This window comes from Montipora foliosa, chromosome 9 (assembly GCF_036669935.1).
Source record: "Montipora foliosa isolate CH-2021 chromosome 9, ASM3666993v2, whole genome shotgun sequence".
In the NCBI taxonomy this organism is placed as follows: Eukaryota; Metazoa; Cnidaria; class Anthozoa; order Scleractinia; family Acroporidae; genus Montipora; species Montipora foliosa.
The window spans coordinates 2,763,592-2,788,678 of record NC_090877.1 but is presented as its reverse complement, the minus strand read 5'-3'; the positions used below and the strand labels follow the sequence as shown (position 1 = coordinate 2,788,678).

The 25,087-nt window shown below is 38.7% G+C and overlaps 1 protein-coding gene across 8 annotated transcripts in view; it reads left to right on the top strand.

Moving 5' to 3' along the window:
- LOC137969526 (polyunsaturated fatty acid 5-lipoxygenase-like) overlaps positions 1-25,087 on the top strand; it is a 104,238-nt gene that overhangs the window by 51,633 nt on the left and 27,518 nt on the right. The window contains exons 1-3 of one of the 8 annotated variants that reach the window (XM_068815817.1): positions 5,619-5,761; positions 11,581-11,620; positions 15,237-15,374. In XM_068815817.1, coding sequence (XP_068671918.1) covers positions 15,316-15,374 — 59 coding nt within the window. In that variant the 5' untranslated portion in view covers positions 5,619-5,761; positions 11,581-11,620; positions 15,237-15,315. Of the gene's footprint in view, positions 1-2,717; positions 2,902-5,578; positions 5,762-11,580; positions 11,621-15,236; positions 15,375-25,087 lie in introns of those variants that run through there. The other 7 variants (XM_068815818.1, XM_068815815.1, XM_068815822.1 and 4 more) reach the window with 7 other exon arrangements.

Genomic DNA, 25,087 nt, shown 5'->3' with positions numbered 1-25,087 from the left:
TGTCTAACACCAGACTATCTTTTGTTCGCTTATGGATGGGGAACCCCTTGGGAGTTAAAGGGTTAAAGAGATTTTTCTTGCACTCAAGTCCTATATAAAAGATAAGTTCTGGGTAATTTTTTAGTTACAGGCATTCTGCAATTTCCTGCCACATAACTACTATGATTAACAGTGTCAAAACCCAACTCATTGAAATGTAACTCAGCCCTCCCACCCCCCAAGGCCAAAGTACCTTTGGTCTGGTCTAATAAATGTTAGCTAACCACTGGATCACAGTTTAGAGCCTGCGGATTTTATACAGGCATGCCTTGACGCCCCCCCCCCCCCCCCTCCCACCCCTTGTTTTTAGACTGCCCCACTGTCTTGATAACAGGCTACGCAGCTGCACAGTGACCGACCTTTTTTGTATTCTCATAGTTTCCTAGGTGTATTTGACTAGACCTTTTGGAAGCTTGTCAAAGAGCGACGTTTCTTTAAAGTCCGGAACACCGACTTACAAAACTACAATCCACGTCGGTTGACCTTTAACAAATGTGCAAGACGAGAAACAAGAAAATAGCAACGTTTTTCAGCTTAAAATGTCTTTCTTATTGAGATATAGGGGAAATTTGGCTCCGGCAATTGCAACGCACCTGAAAAGGGCCGAACTTGGACTAGTCTTGGCTAAACTTAAGACGTGAGACATAGCTCTAAACATGATATTGCTGAATCAGGCTTGAAGATGTAAGAGTCAAGAAACAAAGTTAACGTCCCTTTCCTATAGTATGATTTAATTTCACAACCCAATACATGTGACCAAGAGTTTCAAATTGTAAATCCTCAGTCTGTATTTTTTTTGTTTATTAAGCTCGTGTTGGCTTCATGTTTTTGTCTTTTGTTTCCTTTGTGTTACGGCATTCAGTACACCAGGGTGAGCCTTGAACTCTGTGCTTTGAAACTTCCTCCTCTCAGAGGGAAAAAAAGACCTTTGAACTTCTACTTCTGTAATGTTTGTCAATGTCTGGATGTCTCAGATTTAATTAAGACGCTAAAGCACGGGTCGATGGAGACAAAATATCATGGAGCAAAAGGAGGTTTGCTGGCAGGCGGTTTCATAGAAATAAGGGGTTTGTTGGGAGTGCTCAGCCTCGTGGGCGCATAAATTTACCTTAAACACGAGGAGACTGCACGCCAAGTTGATTTCCCAGCGTCCTTTTATTTTCACAGGTTACCCAATCTATTATTACACAAGACATCGGCCATTTTGAAAGTAGGGCGAATAGGCAAGTTTCGAATTGTGCTGCAACAAAAGAACAGAGTTGAGAATGAGTTCAGGGAAATAATTAGTATTTTGTTTTGTTCAAAAAAAAGAAAGGAAAATGTACATTATTCCCCTGAACCTCGACTCTGTTTTTGCTGTTGCTGCACAATCCGAAACTAGCCTATTGAACAACCTGAGAGAGACAATAATTTTATGAGGACTCCTATATCTTACATTTTGTAATAATTGAAATGTGCACAGTTTAATAGCGTTATTTAAAGTGGATGAGTATTTTTAAAAGTTGGTTTAATCGGTTATTCCTTTGCTCAGGAATGAGAATCGAATTTTTATTGTTAACTGGAATTAATCTGTACTCTTTTGGACATAAAGGAAGAGTTGATTTGTTTTCCTCTAAAATGCGAGCGAACAATTGCTTTTTTAATCCGTTTGCCCAACTGGTTTTCGTTGTGCCTCGACAGTGACAAGAAAATTTTGTCCTTATGTTATAAACACGTATTCGCAATGAGTTCTCGTAAAAATGGGGGGAATCTCACTAGCTTGTGTTTGCCAAAGTTTGTTTAAAGCACCCAAACGTTATGTAAGTGTTGGAGCACTCTTTGAAGAACACCATGTTTTCATTGCATTAAAATACAATGAAAAAATGAGTACCATATTACTTATGAATACATTTAAATAATTTGCAAGTGTCTATAGGTGGTTTTCACATTATGTCATCGACGCCATGTTGGTAGACGAAAACAAAACACCTCTCATTAGCTCCTTTTGTTCGTCCACAAGTAATTGTATATCGCAGCATTTTTATCAAGAGATTGGTTGCAAACCACCCATTAGAACAAGCACTCTGAATAAATACCCAAGCGTATGGAAGGATTGTCGGAAAGTACGCCACCTACCCAGATTTTATTTTTCATATGGGTCTTTTTCCCCTGTTCATCCAGGCTCATTGTATTGAATAAACCTTGCTCACTAGCAACTGTCTGAAAAGCTAGTGGCGACTTTGATTGCAACAGGGGATAGCAACGCTCATAGTCTATCTAATATTTCGCAAGGGGATTAAAAACTGAACTACGGATATCAGATTTCCAGCATTTTAATTGGCTCGCTGGACAACGGCTATCACTTCATGTACCTGCTGTACCTCATATGGTCAAGGAACGAGTCAGCGATAAAGCGAACTGAAAGCATTTTTGCAGCTCTGAGAAAAAAATGGCCGTCAAAAACCTTTTTGGACAAGAATTGTCGAGGCGACAGAAAAAGAAATTAATTGTTTTAAAGAAAATTTATTAGGAGAAATAATCACCCTTTGTAATTATACTAAGAAAATTATTCACCTCAGGGTCTGTGAATATTGGTGAATAAAAACCTCGACTTCGTCTGGGTTTTAATTGGCTGATATTCACCTCCCCTTTGGCGAATAATTGTTAAAAATAGATAATCTCCTAGTGGATAGAAATTGATAGATTGATAATCTCTCACTGGCCCTCGCATCACAGTCACATGCAAACCCGCCAAACCGTTATTTCGTACTGAGATGCCGTTGGATGCCCACGCATCTTTGATACAAAGTCTTTGGTTTATACATTGCGGACCTTGCACATCGGAATTTGCTGAGCCAAAAGTACACTTCGAAATCACAGTCGGTACGTAACACTTGGGCCGAGGGTACTTGGGAAAACAAATTAGCAGAATCACGAGGCAGTGCACTCTGTACCGTTGCTCAGACATTACAAACGTTTAAACACCTAAAGGTTACTTTTTTTAGTGTTCTTATGGATTCATTCACTGTTCTGGCAGTGTCATCCACTGCAATTTGTTTCAGTCCCCTTTTAAACGCTGCCGATGGATCATACTTCTTGATACTCACCCACCTGGTCAAAGTTAAACAAATCTGTCTCCTCTTCAATGCTAAACCGGCCGTTCTCGTAGTTCTCTTCCAAACTGGATTTACCGAACTACTTGGTGCTAAAGTCATTTCCTTAGACTCACTCATTTCTGTCAACTTTGCAGAAAGGTGCAAAGTTGTCAGTATTACTGATTCGACAATGTTAAAATCCCCGTGCGTACTTTTGAAATCTTTAATTTATTTTTTCCCAAAAGCTTCTTTAGCACGCATTTGTTTTATTATTTATATATTTATTTTAATTTCATTGAAATAACACCATACACTCACAAAAAAGGAACACAGCAAAATTATTTAAAAAAGAAAAAAACAAAAAACATAACAGTAACAGAGGAACTAAATAAAAGTTGTACCAAACTACAAAATTGGATATGCTTTAAAGAGCTAAGCTAATATTATATGATGTTCTATAAAGAGCTTAAAGGGGCTAGGTCACGCAATTTTAGGCAATTTCAACACTGATCGAATGGTCATAGAATTAAATAAAATACCAAAATAACTGTTTAAAACTATAGAAGAACTCTCACAAAACACAGGGAAGCCAAGAAGGGACATGGATGGACAAAACTGGAGCGGATTGAAATGGGTTGAATTTGGGTAAATTTGAAAAACGTCGGCCCACCTTTTTTCAAATTTATATCAGTCTATAACAAAATGTCATTTACACAGCTGGAAAATCATTCTCAGTTGTTATGTGGCCGTGATTTTGCAAATGAAAGACTCTTGCTCTGCCAATTTGAAAAATAGCGTGACCTAGCCCCTTTAATATAACCTCAGTTATAGCTATTTTCCTTTAAAACATAAGAACGAAAATTAAGGAGAGGGAATACATTACAATATACTTTCCTAAAAGGCTTATATAAATATGACATTTACATTTGACTTTTGTTACAATACTTAGAGACTTATTCATTTTACTTGCAAGATAAGTGAAAAGAAAATTACAAAAAGCCACAATTTTCAAGTTTCCGATTCAAGCATCGAGTACAGAGATCGTCACTAGCCATATACCTTTTCAACTCCCTTCTAGCTAGTTGTGATTATTCTGTGTAAAAATTTAAATAACATTGTCTTAGTCTGTTATCTTTATAAAAGGCGTATATATGACTAAACGTTTTCTGCCACTCTGCTGATATTTCGGGAATGTATTTCTCGCAAGTCTCAACATTTCTTTAGATTTAAGTTTACACTGCTTCTGAGATTCTTAAAACAGGGGATGCAATAGAGTCGAGACGCTGATCTGGATATGGAGATTCAGGAGCTAGCTTTTTACGATATGACGGAATTGTTGATAATTATTGAATAGATGGCCAAAAATCAATTTGGATTTTAAGTTTTCTCTGAAATTCTTCAAGTGAAAAGAAAATTCCCTTTCGAATTCAAAATATGGTGGATAACAAGAATACTGCTATCGGACCATGATTTCCAAAACACCAGGATTGCAATCGATATTGTAATGATTTGGTGATTCCACAGAATGAATTCACTGTTCTTATCTTGAGGACTACAATGACAGGCAGTAATTAGTGTTAAAATACTGCGCATGCCATCGCATGACACTGCGCCTTTAAATGGCTTCCAATCTTTGAAATTCGGCCAGTAAGAAAAAATCTCAGTATGTATGGAGTAAAAACATTACACCATAGAAAGTGCTTGAAAAAACTCACTCGTTCGCTGCGCTCACTCGTTCGATTTTTTGACGCATCGCAACTCGTGAATAAAAATCGTTCGTACGCACTTTCCATGGCATAATCTCTACATCATTATCCACCCTGACCAATCGCTCATCGATTCTATCTAGGACGTTCAGCTTTCCAACTAGTTCTGTACATATAGGCCTCTTAAGATGACGTCACCGTACATGAGGCATAGGTTTTCCTCTTCAGAACTGTAGGGGCAGCGGAACGTATTTTGCATTGCAAGGGGGGGGGGGGGGGGGGGGGGAAAAAAAAACCAAGCGCCGGAGACGCTAACTTGTAGGGGGTTCTGGGGGAATTCTCCGCCAGAAAATTTTGAAATTTTGAAGCTCGGAAATGCTACTTTCACCATCTCTGCGAGATATCAAAAAAATAAACGTGGATCAACCGTAAAAACCGTTTTAATTTTTTTAAATTTTTGCTTGAAATTGGGACTGAATTGGAACACCGTGTTCTCTTCTCACACGATTTTGGTGGCATATCCTCGGCTTTTGTGATAAGTTGAAGGTACACAAGTTTACCTGTTTGCTTCAGTGAGAGGAGTTTATGCCGGAGGACGAAAATTCACGTCTACTCCATCAACCTTCCCAATCCAGTCATGTTTTTTATACTATTTTGCAATGCGGAAACCCAAGTGCGTCTTTTCGGAACATTTTTTCTATTGTTAAGTATATTCATGTGCGGAATCGGGTTAGACAAAACAATGGTCGAAAAGTATAAACATAAATCCTTTTAGGGCAGTATCAATACTTAAAGTTGACGGATTAAACTAAGATGTCAACCTGTCACTCGAAAACCCGACGTCCCAATTTTAAACGATTTTACCAACAATATACTCGAGGTATCTACGCGTAGTGATCACTCCAATCGAGTGCTTCATTGAGGCGTTATATTGGCTTTAAGGTACGTTTAGAATATTCTTGTTTTTTAGATTTAGCATGAAAAAGGATAGTGGAGCGAGAACTAGATATGAAAAATAAGTTCTTACCAGCGACTGTTGGACCTTTAGTAATCTCTCTTTCGCATAAAATGTTATCAATTTTAAGATAATCAATTTTAAAGGCAATACATGGGAATTAAGCTACACCTTGATTCAAGTCAGCTATATTTTCGATTATTGTTGTGATGGCTGATTACTTCATGTAAGCTAACCTTTTTAAAAGGGGTGCTTAGACTTAAATACTGTTAAACAATGCTGTTTAAAAGCGGTGTTGAGGCTTAAGTAAGCACTATTTCAGATGCTGCTTACAAATTGATCAACAGTGCTCATTCGAAATAGTATTTTTAGGGCACTCCATTTGGGTAGTCCATAGGGTACTCCACGGAGTAGGGCTCCGCGTTTTGTCCTCTCCCATCTTCTTTGACTGCACTATCACCAAGATGACCCTGTACTAGGCATTCCGATTGCAACCAGGAGAGAAAACTGCTAGGAGCTCGAGACTGAAAGATCGTTGAGCGCGTAATGAAGAGGTCTAAATTTGAAACGCTTTCGTGAGGGGACACTGCACTTGAAGGCCACTTTGTTTTCTCTTTGTCGATTTGCTACTTAAATATTGATAGTGCGCTAAGAGGATTTATGTTGATTTTTATCATAAACATGGTTTGAGAATCAGAAATTGCTGTGATTAATGTAATAGGTAACAACTATTGTTTTGTCTTGTCAATCTAGAGGTTCGATCGTGTTGTTTATTTGGGAAGGAAACATCGCTCTGTTAAATAAATGAAATCAAATTATGCTTACGAAGGTTTTCTATCTGTACGTTACGTCTAGAGAATGCCGCCAGCCATATGTTGATGGACGAAAGCAAAAGATCTCTCCTTAGTTCCTTTTCATTGTTAGTCCACCAGAAAACTTACATTCCATCATTGATATCTGTGTCTCTAGGCAAAGGTTTCAGAACTGTCAACCAACCAAATTTTTATTGTAAATTAAACACCGCCAAATCCTCAACGTGGCGCGATAGTCAGGTTGTTTACCATTTAGAACAAATGTCCTGAAATTCCGGTTGGTTTGTAAATGGTACACGACTCTTTGGTTCGTTCCACTGGAAAATTTCCCAGAGCTGCGGGACGTCTGAAAAGGTAGTCCCGTTTTCAAGTCGGAAACTTTGCGATGGAAATGTGTTGCATTTACATGCAAGTTTTGAAAGGTCTCACCAGTTTCAGGCTATTCACGGCCATATGTTAATTTTGGCAACTACATAAATGTATCTTTTTTGTTATTTGTACACACTAATTCGAGACTTTACTTTTAAAGGAGAAACAAAGATAATTAATATCTTTAAAATTCAATTTATAAATGGCATCGCAAATTTGCTTACAATTATGGCGCATGGAAACTTGCAAAGAAAATGGAACAACCTCGGTTTTAAAAATAATCAATGCGAAAACATTATTTAAAATATGTAACGTGAATAAAAGTACGTTAGTTCTTATAAAATAGTTCGCATAAAATACAAACACAGTCTTTGCTTTATACAAACACGGTTTTTGCTCTGTCGCTGAGCAATTCGTTAAACTCACCATTCACGAACTCGCTCAGCAATTCATTGGGTTGAGCAGTAGGTACGGTATTTTTTCAGCGTTCCTTACCTCTTCCTTCCTCCGAAGAAAGGTTTTTAGTAGTTTTTGTTTTTTTGCTCATCCATGAAGTCATCTATTGTTCCTTCAAGGAGAGCAAATTTAGAAGAAGAGAAGAAGAGAAGAGTAGAAGAAGAGAAGAGTAGAAGAAGAATAGAAGAGTAGCTACAAATGACTTCCTTCTTAAGATAGGCAAAAAGGAAACAGACTCCTGTTCTTTTTGCGCTGGCTCCCCAGAGACACTTACGCATCTTTTTTGGCATTGTAGATCAACTCAGACTTTTTGGAATAATGTTTCGCAGTGGACCTCCGAAGAGCTTGACTTGACCAACTTGAACATTACCCCCTTTACGCCAGCTCTTTGTCTCGGCATAATCGACAACATATCCAATCTTCTCCTACACCACTTCCTCCTCATTGCTAGACATTATATATATAGTTGCAAACTACGAAACACTATTCCTAGGGTACAAGTGTACACTCAGTTAGTCATACGCTCCATGGAAATTGAGAAACAGATTGCGTTTGATAATAATAACTTAGCCTCTTTTAGGAAGAAATGGGCTACTTTTAAACAATGGCCCTCAGAATATAATTTGACCAATACAGTTAATTAAAGTACAAGTAACAAACGGGCGATGGGTGATGGAGGACCATAAGGCAGACAACCTTCTTTTAATTGTTATTATATAAACTGTAGTATTTTGGTGGACCTTGTCCTTCCTTTTTTTTTTTATTTATTTCCTTTTTTTGTAAACGATAACAGTTACCTGTAATGAATTGTAAATGTAATGTATTGTAATTGTTTGTGTGTGCGAAATAAAATTTAAAAAAAAAGAAAAAAAAAAAAAATAAGCACCAAAACACACAAGAATACACCAGATAATCAACGGTATTTTATTTCCCATACAAAGTCTTATAGCGCGTTTAAATTCTCAACGGCTGCCTGTAACCCAATACCGCTTGCACTCAAAGGTCATCTTCCCACTAGTAATTAACCGCGCGGCCATGGGCCGAGCGCGGTTCTTGCTCTGCAATCGGTTTATTTATTTTTAACCGCGCGGCCATGGGCCGACCGCGGTTCTTGCTCTGAATGTTGTTTATTTATTTTTATTTTTTTATTTTTCGTTTTGTCGGCGAGCTGAACCAAACTTCCACTAGGCCACATAGTCGGTGGGACTTCCAGTCACGCAACTTATGATGTTTATTCGCCAAGAAGCTGTAACAAAATATATTTTTTTGTGTGTGCTTTTGAAACATGTAATAGTGACTTTTAAGAAAGAAAGCTAAGACTATTACGTCATCGGAGATTTCACAACAGCTACGACTGATGGTGCAATCGAAGATTTCTCCTCGGCTATAAGTGAAAGAGCAATACGTTCGTGTGCAGTCGCTGTTGTCAATTGTTGTGCTACAGATTGATCAGGTAATTTTGTGTCTATAGTCTTCAGTGAATCAACAAGGACTGCTTTGGAATGTGTACTACGTTGCGACTATAGTGGTAAGAAAACAGATAAAATTTAGTTTTGTTGGTGAGCAGACCCAAATTTCTATTCGGTCATATAGTCAGTGGCACTTCGAATCACGCAACTTATGATGTTTACCGGTACTCGCCAAAAGCTGTTAAAACGTTAATGTACTTAAAATTGTATGAATATTCCATTCTTTATTTAGTACAAAATATATTGCCTTTTTGTGTTATTTAAGCGGTTGATTCGAAGCAAGTATTGAATACATAAAAGGTCTTTATGTCATCCATGGAATGTGTCGACGTTTCAACTTTCATTGGTAGGAAAATAACCACCGTACTAAAGATAGCCGTGGATAACGTAATTCTTGAATTATGTGACGCGTGTGACTACTTTGCTAGGCTTCACTCGTGTAAAAAACCAATCAAATTTAATCGCGACTTTTAGGAAAGAAAGCTGTAAGTTGTTAAAAGTGTTATTATTGTATCGTTCATACCCATAGATATCCTGATGACAGTTCCAGATCAATTAAGACCATTACGTCATCGGAGATTCCTCGGAGATTTCACCTCGGCTATAAGTGATAGTGCAATAAGTTCGTGTGCAGTCGTTGTTGTCAGTTGTTGTGCTACAGATTGATCAGGTGATTTTGTGTCTATAGTCATAGTGAATCAAGAAAGACTGCTTTGGAATGTGTACTACGTTGCGACTATAGTGGTAAGAAAACAGATAAATTTTCAAAGCGCGGTTTTAAGATATGAAAGATCTTCTTGTTAATTATTACATGCTCTCTAGTGACGCGAACTTGGGCTGCCTATTCGTTCCTTAGCTCTTCCTTCCTTCGAAGAAAGGTTTTTAGCAGTTTTTCTGTCAGTCTTTTGCAATCTTTAATGTCTTTGTCAAGTTTGTTTAGTACGCATTTCGGTGTTTCTGACGGTGTTCCAAAAGCAAACAAAAAATAACATGTTTATTACAATGTGGAAACCCCTAGAGGCTAATGAGAAATCAATTTGTTTTCGTCCACCAACATGGCGGCGATAATGTAACGTGAAGATGGAAAAAAAAAATGCTTTTCATTTAACAGAACGAAGTTTCCCTTCCCAAGGAGACAACACGATAGAACCTTTAGATCGGTCTTGATAATCCCGAATTGGGGTACACAAAACAGTAGATGGTACCTGTTGGATTAATCACAGCAATTTTTGATTCTCAAACCACGGTTATGATAAAGATCAACATGAATCTGCTGAGTGCACTATCAATACTTAAAGTAGAAATTAAAATGAGATGTCACCCTGTCACTCCAGAAGTTGACCTCGAAATTTTAAAAGATTTCACCAATAATATACTCGAGGTATCTACTCGTAGTGATCCCTTCAACCCAGAGTTAGTAACTCTGCTTCAACCGGATGCTTTATTGCGGCGTCATATCGGCCTCAAGATACGTTGAGAATTTTTTTTTTAGATTTAGCATGAACAAGAATAATGAAGCGAGAACTAGACTTGTAAAATAAGTAATTATTAGTACCTGCGTATGCTGAACATTTACTAATCTCGCTTATTCATAAATTGTTATCAAGACATTCAAATAATAAATTCCTCGAGACTCTTAACCACTAGTACTGCCACCCTTCGCTTAAGTTCACTATGGAGATTGAGAATAATGGAATGCTTCGGAACCGTTTCTTGGCACATAGCTCCTTAACAAATCTACACAAATCCAAACCAAAGTATACGTCAAACCTACCAACACTGGCCTTTTGCTGCATTACAAGAGCCATGTTGATGATCGCCACAAGCGCGGCTTATTGAAAACTATGCTTGATATCGTGCCTTCCGCCTCTCATCCAACTGGTCATACTTTTCCGATGAATGTGATCGGCTCAAAATGGTGTTTTCTCGTCTTAGTTATCCAGACAGGTTAATTCCACCATCTCGCGCTTTATCGCAGTCAAAGCTTCTGATCAACCTGTTCTCGAGTTACCAGCTATTAACAACGAATTAAAAGCGGTTCCCGTTGTTCTGCCATTTAAGGACCAGCCTTCAGCCGTTATCGTAAGAGCACAACTTAAAGATCTGAGCCAGAAAATTCAAGTGACCGTCCAGCCCATATTTGTTAGCCACATGATTAAACAGCATCTGAAACCGCGCGAAGTCAAGCCTACCATTGTCAACAAACAATCCCTTGTTTATCAATTTAAATGTGACCTGTGTGATGCAGGTTATGTTGGTTACACACGGCGGCATTTGCATCAACACGTTGACGAGCACAAGAATGCGTCTTCCTCCATTGGAAAGCATTTCTGTGTGGAACATTCCTATGTGCCCAATGACCTTACGAGATATTTTACTATCTTAAAAAAGTGCAAGAGCAAGTTTGACTGTCTCATTTATGAAATGTTTTTAATTAATGAAGTGACTGACACCAAGCCTCAATGTACAGTCAGACTCAATTCGTGCGAAAGTGTTTTAATCCTTTTTCATTCTTGCACGTTTTTAACACCCCCTTTTGTACATTTTCATATTTTACATACTTTTACTTCTTAGTTTTATATTTATATGTATGCAAATTTTATCTTCACTTTTAAGCTTGATAATGACCGAAGTTCGGTCGAAACGTTGCGCATTTTTCCCGACAATTTTAACCTCATTCAAAGATAATCGGTTTTATAGGGAATACATGCGAATTACGCCAAACGTTGATGTGAGCCAGGTATATCATGAATGATTCCATGGATCCCTTGTATTTTCTCGATATACATACGAGCCTTTAGGCTTACTGTGATAGTAAATGTATAACCCATACCACAAGGTGTGTTCCGTAATTATTTTATACCATGTAGTTGCATGCCGCGAAGGTGCACTGGAATTCCGTATTTCTAGGATATTTTTCGCTTAAGGTGGCTTACTACAGTTTTAATGGATTATAACAGCCCAACTTCTAACTCTTTTGAAAAATGTCCCAAGATGTTTTTTCTTTCTCTATTTACTGTTTGCTTAAGTCTTTTGCCATTCTATGTGAAAATTGAACAATTAAACGTAAACAAATGGCCAAAATGAACGACCGAGTACCTACGGAGAGACTGGCCATTCTATGTGAAAATTGAACAATTAAACGTAAACAAATGGCCAAAATGAACGACCGAGTACCTAAGGAGAGACTGGGCTCTAGTAGTTTAAATCACGTTTTTCTCAAAATCTACCCGTATTAACCCCCCCCCCCCCCCAAAAAAAAAAAAAAAAAGAAAAAATTAAAGGGATAATAAATTGACTCTGATTCAGCATTCATGCAAAGTAAAATAAAAATCTGTTAGGTAGATTTTTCGCAAATTTTGATTTCACATTTTCTTAGTTTGCGAAAAATGTGCCTTCAAAAGAGTTAGAAGTTGGGCTGTTATAATCCATTAAAGTAATTGTAGTAAGCCACCTTAAATAAAAACCTTCCTTTTTTGACTGCACTATCACAAAGATTACCCTGTTCTAGACATTAAGATTGCAACCCGGAGAGAAAATGGGCAGGCCTGTGAGTGCGTAATAAAGGAGTCTAAATTTGAACTTCACTTTCTTGCGTGGACACTGCACTTCAAGGACACTCTATTTCCCCTTTGTCGATTTGAAGAACAGGGTAGGCGTCGTTGTACAAACACAAAAAAATAGTAGTGTTCTACGGTGTTTTATTAACTTTTGAATCTTGGATAAATTTATACCCCTTACGGTAGACATTTTCAAACAAGTAAAAAAAAAAAAAAAAAGAAAGAAAGAAAATTAATGGACATCCGAAAAACAATATGGGCAGCGCTTTTTTGTTAACAGACTAGCTTAAAACTAAACCTGAGTTAATTCGAATGATACACTCATGCTTAAAACCTAAACGAAATAATGATAAAATTAACAAATAAGTGGCACTTTCACTCCGACTCTAATTTTAAAATTAATTGGCAACTTGCAACATTTTTATCAAACTTTTCCTTTATTCCCTAATTCCCTAGTCCAGCTGGTTAAATACCAACTTGAACGAAAATAAAGATTTCATTTTCTGTAATGACATTTATATTTTCATGAATTTCAGTTTAATTTTTCGTTACCCAGCTGAACACCTAACTAAACAATTTTAATTCGCACAACCGTTCATGATCATGCGAATTTTCCGTCTCGATGTAAGCGTCCAACAGCTAAAAAAAAAATGGTGAAAAAGTCTTCTTAAAAAAAAACTTTCATACAAGATGAAATACGACGTCTTTCTAGTTTTTCCCAAATCTAGAATTTGAGCAAGATGATTGTGCGCCTTCACTTAATATAGCTAAAGTTTAGAAAAAAGTCTGAGAATTTTCATTATGCTTCTCGTTTGAAGTGGTATGAACACTCCTTCCAGCAACTTTTCCGGGATAGATTCCTGAATTGGACGACACGTGTGGGTCGAGTTTGTCGACTCTCTGTTCAGCTCCTGGAGAGATTTCCTGAAAATTTCTTATGCAATCGCTTTTGGGATAAATTTTCAGCTAAATGGTGTCGACGATTTTATCTTTGATCAAAGTTAAAATAGCGTCTTTGAACCGGCGGGAATCCCACTAAACACTGAGAACGGTATAAAATCCAAACACGTCAAAAAACTGAAAAACGCTGACATCCGTTTTGTACATTGAACTATATTAACACAGTCCAAAGAATTTGAGCTGAAACGGACAAAAACATTTTGAGTTGTTGAAAGGTCGACTCTTTGGCAAAAGTCGAGAAAACGTCCAGTAAAGTTTCATGGTCAAATCACGATATTGCTGCAACACTGGGCTTTTACAAGACTGGATGAAGTTAAGTATTTTACAAATCGCTACTCAAAGTCACATGGTTTATATATCTGCCAAAATAAAATCCGGATATATATCGATATGTCTCGAACCTATGACGAAACTTCAATTTAAATGCTCCAGCTTCCTTATTAATACCAGGCCACCAGACTTTAGTTCGTAACCATTGTTTCATGTTCACCGTCACGGCATCACAAAACACTCGGGTACCAGAGCTGCTTCCAGACCAACTGTGCTAGCATTATTACTATTAGTGATCGCTTTCTTGGCTTTACGCAATAAAAATATCCCAAATTGTCTGCTTGAGCTAACCGTCTCTTCAGCCGGCTGTAAAGGCCGCATTGTGCTCAGGACCAAACAAATGGTTCTCCTTTCTTTGTCAATATCCTCAGAGGCCAGCTCTGCCACTGTCGCAAGGTCAGGGATAAATCTTGCTTTGAAATTCACTAGGCCTTTAATAGAAAGAAACGTTTGTGACTTCTGACACCTTTTCTTGTTCACCTGCTTGGCTTAATTAACAGCCTTGACGTTCTCTTTGGATGTTCCAGTCCCTTGCTGTAACAGTATTAGGCCTATAGTCCTGTTCCGGGACTCCCTCTTAACCCGCCCTGAAAATGGGCCTGGAAAAGTTCCAGGCCCATTTTTATGGCGGGATAAGAGATACCGGAACGTAGATGAGAGCCTTGGTATATGAAACACACATTTCTCTTTGTTAAGGATAAGATTCTTATTTTCCAACCTAGCGTATCGTGATCAGTTGTATCAGGACCATATACACAATGGTGTTATCTGAAATGTTTGCTGTTCCACGTCATGCCTAACCGTGACTGATTAGTCTGAAATAAATGTGTTTATTAAAAACTGAACTACGGATATCAGAATTCCAGCATTTTCATTAATTGGCTCGCCGGACACAGGCTATCAGTTCATATACCTGCTTTACCAAATATGGTCAAGGAACGCGTCAGCAATAAAACGAGATGAAAACTCTTTTGCAGCTCTGAGAAAAAATGGCCGACAAAAACCGTTTTGGACGGGAATTATCGATACTTTAGTGGACAATACATGGAAGAGTTGTTGATCCTGGAGAGTTTTTAATAGAACAAGTATTCTGTTCGGCCTTGCTGGAAAGAAAGTGATTATAACCAACTCGGCGTTACGGGCCTTGTTGCTGATCTATCACTTCATATCCAGCGGGCCCTCGTAGATTAATTGTTAAATATTTAAAGTGCAGGTTATATACGAAAGGGAGAAGTAATCATTGCACTTATCTCATGGACAATTTAAGCAACTGTCTCTCATGTAGATACCCGAAAACTTTAACAGGCTTTAACGGGATTCGAAGCCATGACCTCTGCGGTGCGCGCCGGTGCAATGCTCTACCAACTGAGCTATGAAGCAACTCATTTGGAAGCAGGCCGCACTTGTTCGAAGGCTGGATAGCGCTACCCACTGGATAAATCACCGTCTGCTGGATTATAGAAATATAGAATCATGAATGATATTACGTACACATTGTTATTGCAGGTCACACCCTTCTGACAGAGGCAACACGTTAAAAGTTACATCCAAGATCTGGTATATTGACATCCTGTCTGTCACCACCATGGCTCATTTGGATGCACTGCTCACCTTCGTTGTCAGCTTCTTAGCGTCAACAACAAGGTAATCTTCTAAAACTGTTTTTTTAAACGTTATTTTGTATAAGAGCCGTTTTCTTCTGCTGGTTTCAGTCTCGTCATTTCCAAGAGGGAATACACCTTATCCCAAAATAGCTGCCATTTGAGTCTTTCACTGATGCACTTAACAAATCAGCCCTTTTTTCCACGTTCTTCAACCTAAAATTCATAGAGGATACTACACGGTGGCGAGAAGACATGAATTTAACTTTGAGTGGAAAGAATAAAATCTCCGAATGAGCGCATCCGAACAAGTGAGATATTGCTCTTGCCACGAGAACATAAAATTTATATCTTCGAGCTAACGTGTAATTTTCTCTTTATTATATGGACGCGGAGCACCATGGGTAAGAAAATATCATAACCCATCTGTGCGGTTTTGGTGGCTGTACGACCGTACGTACGTCCACCCCTCCATGAATGCCAATGTGACCAGTAACACATGACCAGAACGCGGGCTTAAGTTTAGAGCTCATTGAGGCGGCCATATTGCAGCTAGATTACAGCGTACATCTTTGACATTTTTTATGCAAGGGCAAGCTCAACAAAGGAGGAATGACGGATCTTGGGATATCTAACCAGCGAATAAGTTGTAGACTAGGATCTTATGATTCTATTTACATAAACGCGGTATTTATGCGTTCATTTTTTCATCACACTTGCTTACACATTGTTTGGTTCTTAATTACACGTTCTTTAGTAAAAACCTTCTTGCATGCCGGCAGCTGCTAACTAACTCTGACCTTTTGTTAAGTGTGGCGAGCTTCGGGTGGCAAATTATGTAATATTTTTCAAGTGTGCATAAGTTACATCTTTTTGTAGTGTTACAATACGCACGCGCTCTGCCTAGAATTTTCCAAGTGATCTTATACTCTGTTTTTGCTTTCTTTAAGCGCCATACATATTTGCTTAGCTCAGTTTGATTACTGTACTTTTCTGTCCTAAAAGATTGCTTGTGGTTTGCGAACCTCGCCTTAAAGTCCGTGTCCGTGAGCCCTACATAGTGCTCAGTCCCCTCGCTAGATGTGACAGAGGCCTGGTACACAATGCCCTTTGCGAGGCACTGGTTGTCGAGTGGGCACTCCTCTTTCTTCCTGCAGTTGCATAGCCTTTCTTCGCGTGTTTCTGCTCCTGATTGTAGTAGTAGGCGCTTGTTTTTTGAATCTATTGCACTTTTTACGTTAGGCATGCAACTGTATGAGAGCTTTAGGGTACTACGATTGAAAATTGGCCTTAGGGCGTGGCCCCTTGGGAAACACTCATTGATGATCCGCAAGAATTCTTTCCCTAAGTTGGTCTTGACTCGCGCATCGAACGGGGGATTGAACCAGGTAACGTTCCGTTTTCTTATCCTGCGTTTTTTTCTCCTGTTTTCCCTTGGGTGGAATTTCAACGTGTGCTGGTATCCGCTTTTGTCTAACGCCGCTTGGTAGGGTGGTGCAGCTTTGTTGAACACAGATTCATCGGATGAAATATCCGATAATCTCTGGTTTACGCTCTCTGGGATACGTCTCAGAATGCTGGGGGGGGGGGGGGGGGTGGTTGCTCTTTGCATGCACATACTGTGGTATGTTTCCAGGTTTCATGAAGGGATGGTGCCTTCCGGTGTTTAAATCGAGGGTCACGTCCAGGTAGTTCACTATCTTTTTGTTTGCGTCGATAGTTATCTTCAATCCATTGTCTGCGAACAATTGAGCTATTCGTTTCTTAATTCGCTCGATGGACCGAGGTGGCTCGTGTGACACGGCGAGCCCGTCGTCTCTGTAGAGGCCTATTGAATTGCCGCAAATGCTCTTTAATTGTGAAAGCATGAAGACTACTACAAGTTCGCAGGACTCGGCACCATCGTACGATCCCATGGTTACGTCAAATAGTTCACCAGTGGCGTCTCTTTTTACCCAAGGGACGTCCTCGCTGAATAGGAGTGTTTGTTTCGCGTGCATAATGATCTCTCTGTCTGTGGGTGGAATGTTCACATACTTAGCGGCAAAGTCAATGGCGTCAGATAACAATTTTTCTGTCTAAATACCGCGTCAGACATGCTAGGAAATTTCTCTTGAAAAATGTTTTCACTTAGTTAATGATGAAGATCCCGTGTGACACGTCACGTAACAAACTTAGCATCTATTGTGTATTGTTCTGTATTTTCAAATATCTTTGATTGTAACCGTTTTTTCCTGGCAGTTGCCTGAAGATTGCTCCGTATGGAGCATGAAACTCAGAGTAGCGATTAAATGACCAAATACCCTCACTCTTGCATTACCAATTAATCATTGCTCTAGTTCAACTATTGAGCACTTTTAAGTTGATGAGGACGTCGACTTCTACCCATTTTTATGTGGATAACAATTAGGTTTAAGAACTTATATATGGTTTACAAGGATTGTTCGGTATGTTACAAAACTTAACAACAATACAGGTATTGGAATTTTACCAGTGTGGCCAAAAGAATGTTACAAACAAAAGAAATAATTGTATTCCGAAAGGTATAATGTAATAATAGCGAGAACTAAAGCAATCATTAAAATAAAGAATTCATGTGCTACATCGTGTTGTGAAGTTTTGAGGTTTGTTAAGTTTGAAGACTAATACGACTCAAGTGGTCGGTTTATTGTAGGTGATTCTGTTCCTGGAGTAGAATTCTTGCCTTTTGTTAAGGCCAAAAGGTGCTAATGAGAAAAGTTGCGCACTCCAGTACGCTTCCTTCGTGATCAAAAGTTTATCCAAAATCTAAGTGAAATTGGTAGCAAACACCTCGATACACTGGAAAGAAAAGTCGCTTAAAGCATGCGGACTATTGTTATAATGTACCGCGACCTCACAGGTTTTCTTGTTCGTTACTATTGATGATTTATGGTTGCGGAATCTAACCTTGAATTATGTTGCCGTTGAACCAACATTCTGCAAGCGACATTTGTCGCAGGGGGCAAGATAAACTACATTTTTAGAATCACACGACAGTCTTGGTTTGATAAAGTATTTTCTATTGGTTTGGAAACTCTTAAAAAAAATTGATTCTATCTAAAAGTTTTTGCAAAGATCACATCTACTTCGTTTGCATTTAATGCAACCACCTGTTTCATAGGTTTCTTGTTCTACTCTTGTTCTGTATTTCGATGGCGCCAAGATTTCTTTCAAGTTTTTTGTTCTACGAAACGAGGGAATAATTGAATTAGATGGAAAAAGTTCTTTTAATTTGGGATGAGATTGTAACAAGTGCAAATGCTTCCTAATGACGTAGCTGACCGAATTTTCAAAAAGCTACCTTCGTAGATTTTCGCTTGAAAACAGGCGAAGCCTGTTCAAAGCCTGAAGCCTGTTCGAAGCCTGTTTCAAGCCTGAAGCCTTGAAAACAGGCGAAGCCTGTTTTCAAGCTACTGTGCTGGTCTAAAACCCAGGGGGGGGCTCCGTCAAGACATGGCTAGATAAATTCTAGAGGCCCTATGCTACAATCTAGTTCTTAGCCGAAACTTGTCGGACCAAAGCAAAGTCACTTACGGAGGGTGGGTAGGCTGATTGTGATGTTATGTTGCGAATACCTACAACTATGAAATAACCCAGAACCCCTTTTTAACATGGGACTTAGGTGTAGGAAAAAGATCTTAGTTTGACCCCTGAGGTCACAATTAGGGGTCTCCCTTGCATGGGGGAGTGAGAGATAGTCTGCCGTTAGACGTGAGTGAAATATATAAGTGCCACAGTTGAGGCAGGGGTGTGGTTTAAAGGTTGTTCCTTGCTGGAATCATAGCTATGTAAAGCAAGAATTTTTTTTTTCTGCATCTCAAAGTACTAAGTTGTCAAAGAACAAGCAGGTACCTTTTTTTAAATTCAGTCAGATATATATATATAGGTATGTGAGAAAGATACAGGAAACTCAACACTGGACAACTTCTGGGGAAAACTGTAATTGCTTCAGAGAATTAAATAATAAGATTTGAGACTCTTTTTGAAATAATTTGTTGTAAGACTGTTTCGTACATTAATAGGAATGTCATTCCAAATATTAGGTCTTGAAATCTTAAAAGTGATTTATTCAAATTAAAGCGAGAACGAGTGTCGTAATCATGGTAATCACAATTAAATTGAAGAAGAGAAGATAGAGGAGGTAAGAGGTTATGGAAATGAGGAAAAACAAAGGAAGATACTTGAAACTTATAGATAGAATACAGGGGAAAGGCCTGTAGTTTACAGAAGAGGGGCTTAGACCGATAGACTGACAACGAAGAGGTGAAAAGGGTAATAATGCGAATAGCTTTCTTCTGTAGTCCATAAAGTGATTCAAGGTAGGTAGAATAAGTCGAGCCCCAGATCAAAGTGCCGTAGCTGAGATATGGTAAGAAGAGAGAATTGTATAAAGCTTTTAAGGTATGCAAGGGTAAGATATGTCTTGATCTGCTGAGGATGCCTATGATCTTAGAAACCTTACCACAAATAGTAGCGTGATATGGGGTTTCCATAATAAGTTTTCATGAATAGTGATTCCTAGAAATTTGTTTTCCTCTACTCGAGATATTGAGATGTTATCAAAGAAGATATTAAATCTTGAGAGATCAATCATTTTACGTTGTGAATAAAAAAGGGTGAACTTAGATAGACTCATCAGGATGGACAGTAAGCTTATTGGCACGAAACCAAGTTGAAGCCAAAGAAGCTCTTGATTAACGATATTTATTAGAGTAGGTAAGTCTTTATGACGAAAAAAACTTTGTATCATCAGCAAATAAGATAAATGCAAGATATATTTAGAGGAGAGAAAAAGATCACTGATATAAATGAGGAAAAGGAGAGGACTGAGGACCGAGCCCTAGGGAACCCCACATACAACCTTGGTGTTTGGAGAAATTTGATCATTGATCATAACATATTGTTGTCTATCAGTTAGGTTACTTGCATGCCATGCTAAGAGAATTTCACGGATACCATAATAAAATAAATAAATAAATAAATAAATAAATAAATAAATAAATAAATAAATAAAATAAAATCAATAAAAATGTAAATTTTACAATGGAACTATAATAATAACATACAATAATAGAGTAATAATCAATGGACAATATGACTAAAATTTTAAAACATTTACAAGTACTTTAAAAATATTGAAATTTACGAAAATGTAAAAGTTTGCACAGATTTGTCAATAATTAGACCGTCGCAGCCATGACGTATATGAAGGAGTTCCTTGTCCGATTAGTTTTCAAATTGGGCACATAAAAACTGCGCTGTTTTCTTAAGTTGTAACTATTGCGGCAGCGAGTTGGAGGCAACAGATTTCTAATCTTATGATTCGGGTCCGAAAGGATGCTGTTAAAAAGGGTGTTACAAAGCTGATCATGGTGTTCGCCCAGAGATAAAATCCCCAAAACATCCAACCCCGTGTTGTAGCTGGTGCCTGGTACTATAATCGACATGGGGCGTTTCTCTAACGTACTAGTTCCTTTTTAAGGTACTGGAGAAGGGCATGGTAGAAGGCAGGTATAGCATAATCAATTATTGACCTAATATATGCAGTATAGAAAAGCACTTGGTCATTAGGCGGTACTCTAGCCCGTTTAGGCTGCGCCAGAAAATACAGCCGCTTGCTAGCCTTTTTGATTGCTTCGTCTATATCTCGTTCCATGAGAGGGAACCACTTATTGTTACACCTAGCAAAATTAACACTGTCCACCAACTCCAGCTCCTTTCCGCCGACAATCACTGGATAAAACTCAGTTGCTTCTTGGCAAAGGAGATTCTGAGCTCTTTACATTTATCAGCGTTAAGGTGGACTCTGTTATCATGCGACCACTGGATGACCCGGTCAGCTATACACTGGGCATTGCTGGCACCACCCTTTGGAACGAACTCTGACGCAGTGGGGCGTCTAAAAAATTTCCAAGGTTGTGGTGAACTAATATCTAGATCGCTTATCATTAAAACAAATAGCCAGGGGCCTAAACTTAGTTCCCTGTGGGACCCCGGATGGGAAGGAACCCCACTCAGTAAAGAACCCTCTGTTAACTTGATTATCTGTGATCGATCGGATAGAAAATCTGAAACCCAGTTGGCAACACTACGTGGGATATCTAATTTAGATAATTTAGTGATTACTTTGGTTTTACATTACTTCACTCACTGATTGGTTCAAATTTCTCGCGCCAGTTTTTCAATTTTCAGAATCGAAACCAAAACCAAATGTGGCTCGCGCGTGCACATTTTCCCGCGCTCTTTTTCGGCGACGTGTAATTACTTTGAGTTTGATTGGTTTACTGGATTGTGTCCGTCCTTTTTAATTGGTCAAAGTTATATCTTTGGTTTTGGTTTTACGACACTTATTTGAAAACCGCTCTAAGGTCAAAGGCCTTATGATAATCAAATAACAAGGTCCTAACAGTTGATCCGTTCCCGTCTGTTCCAAGCGACCAATGATGGAGCATACTGCTCAGTACCATAGTGGTGGAGGAGTTGGGTATCGCTTCGTACTGGCTATGATCAAACTCCTTCAAGACTGCAGGCTTGACGTAATCGTCCATGATGAAGCCCTCTGCCACTTTGTAAAAATTAAGTTTACTAATAAGAATCTTATGATTTACTGTGTCAAAGGTCTTCTTAAGATCTAAGAAAACTCCCAATAGTAAATTCACTTTTTTCAAAACCTTCATAAATGTTGTTGACAAGTTCAAGGATGACCATGGAAGTAGAGTGAAGTGGTCTTAAACCATATTGATGATGATTGAGAATATCAAATTTAGTGAGAAACCCAGATAGTCTAAAGTAATAGAGCTTCTCAAGGACTCTACAATACAATACTTTATGTAACGAGGGTAGCACATTAACCTAACGCAGTTTTCTAACATGTGGCCCTAGAGAAACATACATGGGAGAATAGAAATAAGCCTGCAGTTAGAGAATAAATAAGAGTCACCAGATTTAAAAATTGGGAGGACTTTAGTGACCTTGAGTTCATCGGAAAACAAACCGGAAGAAAAAAAAAGGATTACAGATATGAGACAAAGGGGTTGCAAGTAAATCAATGATTTCTTTTATAGGTGAAATGCTCAGGGCATCGACACTCTCACATTTACTATTTTTAAAGCATAAACTATCAATGCAACCTCAGTGGGAGATGTGGGAATGAGAAAGAAAGATTTCGAGTAATGATGAACTAATCACTATGTGGCTAGTTCCGCATTTGAGTGATCCTTTAAGAGGCTGCGTTTGTGGGTTTATAGGTAAATAAATGTGGATTTGACAAGTATGTCGCCAATACCTCCACAAACGTGGCTACAATCTCTCTTCCCTCAAATAAGAAATAAGACGTGCTTACGTTATGCAACGCAATACAGTTCTTAAACCTAGCGCAAATTCCACAAACATATCGAGTCGTGTTCCTTTGTTGTCACCTATTACCCTCCCTTCGTTATTTTCCATCTTTAATAAAAAGCACTTTCACATTCTCGCTTCTTCCCAACGACGCACTCAAATATTCACATTACCACCCCTTATTGCTTTCAGACGTTCCAACAACCTTGGCGACATACTCGTCAAATCCACATTACCTACCAATCCACAAACGTAGCCTCTTAAGGGCCCACGGACGGATTTTTCGCGCGTTGCTAAGGAAGTGAAATGTTACTTCCGGTAACTGACGTCATCATATCATGAGCTAACAAGAAAACTCACTCACAAGCAAAAGTCACCGCACGAACTGTTGTTTCCATCGAAGGTGTTTCCTCGCCCTTCCTCGCGCTCGTTCTCAGATCAACTGCGCATGCGTAAACAAACTGACTTCCGGTTTGAGAAAAAGCTAAATTTCCGGCGGTCTTTAAATTGAATTAATTTTTTTTTTACATGGCACGTTTCACCACCAAATACAGAATATAGCTAAGAATTGATTTTTTCAAATCATTTTTTTTTTGAAAAAGTTTTGGGTATTTCAGTATCGTTTATGTCTTTAAAAACAACATTTTTCAAAATAAAAAGAAAACCATGCTAGGCTGGATGCAAAAACGAATGTAAATTATCAAACCATCGATTAAATACCCAAATTGCGTAGCACGGAGACAAATTTAGAGTTTTCTTTTATTGGTCACGTGACCATGGGCGTGGCATGATGACGTCATATTTAGGGTCATTGACTTACAAAAGTTGGAAACTGACCAAAATAATGTCAAATTCTCTCAAATTACTTAACCATTACATCCTTAGCAACGCACCCCAAAAAATACGTCAGTGGGCCCTTAAAGGACCATTCAAATGCGGAACTAACCCTCCCATGCAATTACATAACTCACGGACGAACTGACTACACATTTCAGCTACTAAAGAGACAAGGCAAATTCCACATTACATTGACTGTAACTCAAAAAATGTTTTAAACATGATGCACTGTCGACGATGCAATAAACAATACACGGGAGAGACAAAACGGAGACTTAAAGACCGTTTCAACTAACACCGACGTCCCGTTGACAGACCCACTTCTTCTTCTTCAAGACAAATAACTGTTTCTGAACATTTCATCAGCAATAACCACACGCCTCACGACATGGAACTCATTCCATTGGAACTCGTCCGCACACCGCGCACCGGTGACTCCTTTGATTAAGCACCGGGCTGCCCTGCGGGAGGTCGTGAGTTCGACTCGGGCCGGACCAACACTCAGGGTCTTTAAATAATTGAGGAGAAAGTTCTGCCTTTGTAATTACATCCGCAAATGGTTAGACTTTCAAGTCTTCTCGGATAAGGACGATAAGCCGGAGGTCCCGTCTCACAAATAACTTCCATGTACATTAGTTCCCTGTGGGATGTTAAAGAAACCACACACTGTTCGAGAAGAGTAAGGGATGAAGTTCCCGGTGTTGTGGCTGTCCTCTGTGTGTATATGGGTGGGTGGGTGGGTATAGCAGGTCCACATTACCTGAATAGCTGCCAAAACTTCAACCTGCTCAAACAAATAAATAAACAAACTAACAAACTCTATACGCAAAGCCCAAGAAGCGTTTCTAATCGATAGGGGCGAAACCCAAAGGCGTAAACAAAAGATAAGAATTGTAATTATTATATTAATAATATACATGAAAATAATTATGCAATCTGATTGACTGAGAGAAGTGCAGTTTTTTGGTAACACAGTGCAGAAAAGAGGTAATTGAATGCAAAAAAGGTAATAAAGCAAGCATTCTGATTGGTCAATGAACAAAGAAGTTCACAGATAGCCAATCAAATGCGAGCCCTGGATGGCGCAAGTTGAATTGACAAAATGGCAGACAGATTTGGCGAGAACGTGAGAGTAGCAATGTTTTTGTTAAAAGTTTGAAGGAAACTGGAAAACAAAGACTACAAAGGAAGGCATAAACAACTGGATAATGAAAGTTTTTATTTGTGGTAGACTCACTCGGCTACGCCTCGAGAGTCCACAACATTTTGACCACTGTGATGACGAATATCGTTGTCGATAAGAGTACAGACAACAATGAACGCCAAAGAAAGTTTTTATTTCACAGCGTGACCAAAATCATAACTCAAAGAAAGAGCAAAGCGTTGTCCATAACTTTCTCGCAATATGATTGGTTTATTTCCCAAAATGAGCGTTCCTGATTGGCTATTACATTGCGTGACAAAGTGACGCAAGCATGACGCAAGCAGCGTTGTCTAGACTCTTATCGACAACGGCAAATTAGCCAATCACATTGCGAGATTACAAGCAATTGTGGTAAA